The sequence below is a fragment of the Rattus rattus genome, chromosome 2, assembly GCF_011064425.1.
Source record: "Rattus rattus isolate New Zealand chromosome 2, Rrattus_CSIRO_v1, whole genome shotgun sequence".
In the NCBI taxonomy this organism is placed as follows: Eukaryota; Metazoa; Chordata; class Mammalia; order Rodentia; family Muridae; genus Rattus; species Rattus rattus.
The window spans coordinates 151178320-151184990 of NC_046155.1; the positions used below are offsets into that span (position 1 = coordinate 151178320).

At 54.0% G+C, this 6671-nt stretch overlaps 1 protein-coding gene across 1 annotated transcript in view; it reads right to left on the bottom strand.

Moving 5' to 3' along the window:
- Positions 1 to 6207, bottom strand: part of Rab3il1 (RAB3A interacting protein like 1) — a 10185-nt gene extending 3978 nt beyond the window's left edge. The window contains exons 1-8 of the mRNA XM_032895129.1: positions 5957 to 6207; positions 5469 to 5564; positions 5311 to 5388; positions 4471 to 4686; positions 3541 to 3687; positions 2914 to 3042; positions 2728 to 2825; positions 629 to 728 (exon numbers count right to left, since the gene is read on the bottom strand). Of these exons, the coding sequence (XP_032751020.1) occupies positions 629 to 728; positions 2728 to 2825; positions 2914 to 3042; positions 3541 to 3687; positions 4471 to 4686; positions 5311 to 5388; positions 5469 to 5564; positions 5957 to 6016 (924 nt within the window). The 5' untranslated portion in view covers positions 6017 to 6207. The remainder of the gene's footprint in view (positions 1 to 628; positions 729 to 2727; positions 2826 to 2913; positions 3043 to 3540; positions 3688 to 4470; positions 4687 to 5310; positions 5389 to 5468; positions 5565 to 5956) is intronic.
- Positions 6208 to 6671: the final 464 nt, after the last annotated feature.

Here is a 6671-nt window from a genome sequence, read left to right on the forward strand (position 1 = left end):
TTCTCAGCTTCTGAGGATGGGCTACATTGAGCCCATGGTGCCCATTTTGTGGAGGCCAGCTCTTTGGCTAGAACAGAAGCAGCTCTGTGCTTGGGACTCTCTCTGGATCTAGCTGAAGCTAAGGCCAGTCTTGGCTTGCCCCCTTTCCCTGCCCTCATCCTGCTTCCCTCCCTCCACTGAGAAGTTCCAGAAATGTCCATGCAGGCTCTGCATCTAGAGAACCAGTCAAGATGGAAGGTAATAAGCAGCTAGACCCATAGGAGCCCAGGTTTCTTGGGTACGAAAGCCCTACATGTGAGTCATCCAGAGACTGGTGAGTGAGACACTACAGGGACGGGTGGTGCTCTCGCTAGTCCCCCAAACACAGACTTGCCAGGAAGCCAGAGAGCCGGAATTGGGGAAAGGTTGTTCAAGCAGGATGGTGTAAGGAAGGAGAGGGGAGGAGAGCTGGCACAACGCAGATGCCTGGTGAGCAGCTGGCAGAGTGGTAGGATTTCTCCCCGGGGGCGTGCCCTCTGCCAACACCTCAGTATCTCTAAGCAAGAACCACATACCAAACCTTAGACCCTCCTCAGCTCTGGTCTCTTCCACTACACAGCTTTGCCCAGCAGAAAGCTGAAGGACTCACCCTGGCCCGGGAGGACGGTGAGATGTAATAGTGGCCGTCAGAGTCCCCCAGGCGGATTCGATGGTGGCAGGTACGCGCCAGTCCACTCAGGGCACATGTGCTGGGGAGAACAGAGGAAGAGTAAGGTTCACAGGTGCAGGGAATATGTCCTAGCTAGAGGATGCAATGGCGGGGTGAGCACTGCAAGCAGGCAGGAAGTAGGGCCTGGCCTCCCCTTCCCTCCCATCTTCCAAAGGAGCCCAAGGTCAAACGAAGAGATGGGGTGGGACAGAAGTCTTCAGGAGAAACCTTAAATACAGCTGGATCCATGTCCAGACCCTGTTCCTACATAGGCAGGGGAGCTTGGTCAACCTCATACCAGGTATATGAGAGCCCACCCTCCACAGCCTCTATAACTGCCCCCAACCCCCACACATTACAGGCAGGGGTCTTTAAGCCCAATCACCTCTTTCTCTAGTTGAATTCTGGTCTCACTGCCTCTCACATCCCCACACCAGACTTTGTCATCCAGCCCTGTGTTGTCCCCTGCCCACCAGGCCTCATAAGAATCCCTTTCCTGTGTGACCTCTCCTGCAGCCAGGCCTAGGAAACCCACTTAACACCTCCAGCTGCCCACGTTAGGCTTCGGCTGTCCTTAAAGCCCATCCACGGGTTGGGGATTTAGCTCAGTGGGAGAGCACTTGCCTAGCAAGCTTGAAGGCCCTGGGTTGGTCCCCAGCTCGAAAAAAGAATAAAAAAAAAAAAAAGCCCATCCTCCAGACTCCTCCCAAATCTTGCTCCTCCGCTGGCCCCACCTCCATGATGAACTCTTCTACCTCCCACCCTGACACCTGTACCTGGTCACCACATCCCCAGACTACTCATTCCTTTTGCTTGGATTCCCTTAGCTCTTTCCAACCGCTCTCTCTTTTCCCTCACTCCTTTCTCTACATCATAGCCAGGAACTTTTCCAAAGACCACATCGAACCTATGCTCTGTCCCCGTGGCTTCTAGATCACAGAGGGAAGTAGTTACAGAATCCCAAGTAAAGGACAATTAATAGTGTTCATTGCCTCTTCCTTGACTGTGAGGCTGAATGGACCAGGGAACTCTCTTTTAAGGAAGTATCAGCTGGGAACCCCTCATCCTAGTGAGCCGATGTCCTACCTGGCAGAGGCTCCTTATACTCCAACCTCAAGCAACCCCCTCCAGACTCAACCCCATGGCTATGTCCTGATCTAAAGTGTTTCAAACCCTAGCTTCCCAGGCCTTCATTCATTCTTTTCTGTCTGTCTATAAAGCTGTCTCAAATGTTCCCTCTGTGTGGCCAGGCTTCCTTTGTGGAACCAGCCTGGCTGAACAAACTCTGGAATAATACCAAGGGGGAACCTGCCTGGTCCTCAGCCCACCTTAACTTCTTTGTTCTGCTGCTACCTCTGCTCAGTGCTGGCTGAGCAGCATGCAGGATAAGACGGGCTGTTGTTTATCGGCAGGAGATAGAGCCAGCCACTAGCAATCACGCATTTGCCACCCAGAGCCCTACATCTCTCTGGGACAGAAGAGGAAAGAGAGGGGGCAAGGATGACTACAGCTAGAAGAGACACCCCCTGCTGGTAGCAGGAATTTTCATCAAAGATAACCCCTGCTCCTAAATGGGGTCAGTGGTGACTGTTCCTCTCTTGTAGTTGATTATTTTTATTTTTTAAGCAGGGTTTTACGTAGGCCAGGCTTATCTTGAACTTGCTATGTAGCCAAGAATGACCTTCAACTTCTGATCCTCCTGCCTCTACCTTCCAAGTGCTGGGATCACAGGTGTATGCCATCACACTTGGTTTTACATGGTGCTGGGGACAGATTCGATGGCTTTGTGCATGCTTGTCAAGGACTTTACTAAGCTATACCCCCAACCCCATGTCCATCTCTTGGGAGCCCCTAGGCTAGGTCATGAACCCTGGGAGATGGTCACCCTGAAAGTTACAGCCCCTACCCACCCCTAGGCTCTATATCCACCTAGGAGGCCCAAGACTCAGGCTCTTATCCCAGTCCTCCAGGGTGCTACCCAAGGCTCCATGCTGGACTTTGCCATGCGGGCAGGAAGGGGCCCAGGGCATTACGCTTACTTGGTGTTGTTACACTCAACATTGGGCAGAGTCTGTGAAGCCACGGGCTCAATGGTGAGTGTGTTGTCCTCCACAGCCGTCCGAACTAGAGCTGAGAGCTGTGGCACATCAGGGCAGAATAGTGAGATCCTGGGTGATGGGGAACTAGTGGGTTGGGTTCCCAGCTAGCCACTCAGCCCACCTCACCTCCTGCACTGTGAAGTCGAGGCAAGGGCCCACGTCCTCCCGGTACACCCTTTCTAGGAAGGGGCAGTTCTTATCCAGGGTAGGTGATGCCCTCCAAGCCTGGAACTCTGCAAACAGGGTTGTATCCACCTGGAGGAAAAGGGCGCCAAGTGGGGGCAGTCAGAGATGAGGGTGAGCACGCCAGAGAAAGCAAAGCGAACGGAGAGAAGAGCAGGGAGAGGCAGGAGGGCTCAGTGGACCATCAGGCCTGTCCTCAGCAGCCATGCAGGGGAGCAGAGTCCAGGCAAAGAAGAGGTCCTGTCTGCCCTTTGCACCAAAGAATTTAGAACAACAGTTTGTGTCTGGGTGTACATTAAGTTTCTTGGCACTGCAAAATTACAGACTTGGATCCAGGGCCTTGGCCTGAATGCTGCTACTGACTCCTTTTGGAAGGAACATCAAGAGCAGGCCTGTTAAGAACCCGTGGGTCCCCATAGGAACACACAGGTCTCTCTATGTCCAGGATGCACATAGGCTCATGCACACAGGAGAGAACATTTCACAGGTTTCCCTGCTGCCCTGGGCTGCATGCATGGTGAATGAAGCCCAGAGGGGAGAGGTGGGGTGGGCCTCTAAAGGAGCCATTACCTGTCGGGAAAAGGAGAGAGAGGTATCGGAGTTGGGGGTCGTGGGCGGCTCCCCAGATGGGAGCTGCCAGGTCGGCTCGTAGGTGAGGTGGACGGCCTTGCTGGGGATCACGCACAGGAGCAGGGAGAGTAGAGGGGGCAGCCCAGGCTGGGCCGGGGATGAGTGGACAGATGGACAGACAGACATAGAGACAGACAGGAGGAAGGAGGAGATGTCAGTGTCCAGTGGGGAGCTCAGTGCTCAGAAGGGGACTGAAAGGACTTGCTTGCACCTCCTTCCTAGAAGCTCAGGAGACAGATGAAAAGAATTCTGAGCTAGGGCTGGCTTGAGCAAGAGTCTAGGAAGCTGAATCTCACCCCACGTCTCCCCAGTGTTCATCAGATACTAAAAAGGCTGGCTTTTTAGCATCCACCCAATTCTAACAGCTACCCAAGCAAGGACCTATGGTCATGTCAGTCCAGCCTGGGCTAAGCCTTCCTCCCTCTTTTTCCTGTTGAGGCAGGAGAGAGACATTTGTCTAAGGCCATAGTTGCTTCAGCATCACAGCTAAAGGTGCCGAGGGCCCTAGAATACACAAGTGTCACGGTGTGGTCTTAGACCTCAAGACTAAAATCACAAAACACCAGGTAGTCCCTCCCTAGAAGTCCAGTGGCACCTGTCTATCACTCAACACAGGAAGTGTATTTCTGAAGAGGTTTCCTGAGAAAGGACCTTCAGGTTCTGATAGCCTCAAGTTCAAAGATTATCACCTCCTGCTTGGAATCAGCCTGCCCAGCCTGAGTGGTTCAAGGGACCCTGAAGCCCAGAGAGGAGAGAAACAGGGGGAAGGGCCCACAAGAGGGGTCAGGATGGCTTTTCCAGGCTGCTGACTTGGCTGGTTAAGCACGATCAACCCTCCCAAGTGTGAGCCCACTCTGGCCTGTGCCTCACCTCCTTGCCTTCTTTGTCTGGGGTGGGGATATGCCCTGCAGTGGGGCACACAACAGGACAGAGGGAGCTGGTGCTCTTTTGGCGTGAGTGGCCCTTTCGGGGTCCGGCCTTGGTGGGACTCAGCAGCTGTGGGTGGAGCTCACGGTTGGGAGAGGCTGGTGTGGATGTGATGACCAGTGTCTTCAAGGCTGTCACCTCTGCCTGTAGCATGTCGATCTGTCCCAGACAAGATGGCCATCAACCCCAACATGGGGTTAATGTCACATGGCTACCACAGCCTGGCAACCAAACATCCCCACAGTACCTGTCTCCTTGCCCTTGGAACAACCTCTAAGACATCTATTCTAGAGAGAGGGAACCCAAGGCTGACAGGAGACATGGCCTGCCTCAGGCCACACTGGGAGACTCTGCTGGAAGCAGGCATCTAGGAACTTCCTAGAGTTCCTGCTAAGTATTCATGGTTCCCCAGAAGCCAAGAAAAGCGGTCCCAGCTTCACATTTACTGATCGGCCAGCGGACGTTCTGAGAGAGGACACTCCCTGCCTGTGCTCTGCCGCCATGACCAACATTTCTACTTTGGAGGCAGAAGGAGACCTGCAATAACCACTGGATCCAAAGGACCCTAGGGAAGACAGTGGTGCACCAAGAGCACTGATGGAGTCTGGTGCCTGGGCTACTTAGCCTCAGACCCACCCTACCTGTCCCAGACCTGGGTTCTCCTGTCCCTGGTAGGTCTGAGAGGGACCTGCTGCACGCCCTTGCTAGCTGAGGGTTGTACACCCCATCAGGGACTATGACAGGAGCCATGGGCTGGCCTAGGCACACACGGATGGGTCTCACCTTGCCCCAAGCCTCCTTCAACTGCTTTTCCGATGCTGCCTGCTTCATGTTGGCTTCCCGAACCATCTTGTGAGCTTCCTAGAAGGGCAGCATCTCTGCATGAGTGGTCCCAGGACACTGGACACATGGGCCACCCATTCCCAGGCCGCCCAGCGTACCTCAAACAGGCTGGCCGTCAGCTCCTCCAGCTCCTGCTCCAGCTGTGCCCGCACTTTGCAAAGCCGTTCACACTCTTCATCCTTAAGCTTCAGCTCCTGGGTGCAGGCAGGAGGCTGTTAGCCTGCCCTAACCAGGTCCCCAGCCACCAGCTCTGGGACTGTCACCAGGTATCTGACACTCGGTGGTACTTTAGCCCACGAGCAAGTTAAAACCCTATCCTGGCATCCCATCCCAGCTGGAAGAAGACTTCCGGGTAAGTCAGGATGTGTGGAAGTCACTTCAGACTTCTGAGCCTTCAGTGACAGAGGGCATGCCTAGCGTGCTTGAAGCCCTGGGTTGAACCAGCCTCTTCCATTGGGTTCCCAGGACTCCAGCATGGGCCAGGCTTTGACAAGTAGTTTCTCCTCTCCCTTCCTTCTACAGCTATCTGAGGTCACTCAGTGTAGCTGCTCTACCTCAGTCCCCAACCCTGACCTGGAGCACCCACCTTCTGGGCTTTGTATAGCTCCTCCTTTAGGAACTCAGAGCCCTTCTCTCGGATCTCCATGGAGGAGCTGCGCAGGCGTGATACATCCAATGGAGCAGCTGCTGGGTGTTCCTCACCCGCGGCCTCCTCCCAGGAAGCAGAGGCTTCTACCAGGCCTCCTGGGGACTTCCTGTTACCTTTGCTGGGGCCCAGGTTTTTCCAGGGGACTGAAATAGCAGAGAGGCCCACAGGGAGGCCCTCCTCTTGTTGGGGTGGGCTGCAAGGCAAACGAGGACATAAGCATACACAGGGTAAGGACTCAAGACATGCAGAACTGAGCCCAGGGACCAACCCTAGGCCACATCCCTGTCACATAAGCCTCAGTCTGTCCATCTGTAAAATAGAGCCACTATAAGCTGTAACTAAACCATAACTGGACTGTCACAAGGGCAGAATGACCAAGCACGAACTTTCTTAGGGGCCAAGGCAGGACTCGTGTACCTTTGTTACCTACCATCCCCACCCTTGGGCACAGGGCTTGGTACACAGCAGGCGACCACCACTTTGTTGAGCAGACGAATGGATATAAATGCATCGGTCCTTACACCATAGATAGGATTGTCCCAATGATTCTAACTCCCAAGAGTTGAAGGGAATGGGCAGAAAACCTTGGCACAGCAGAGGCAATTAAATGGGTTTGTTAAAGTGAAGCGAATGTTATCAATGACAAAGCATT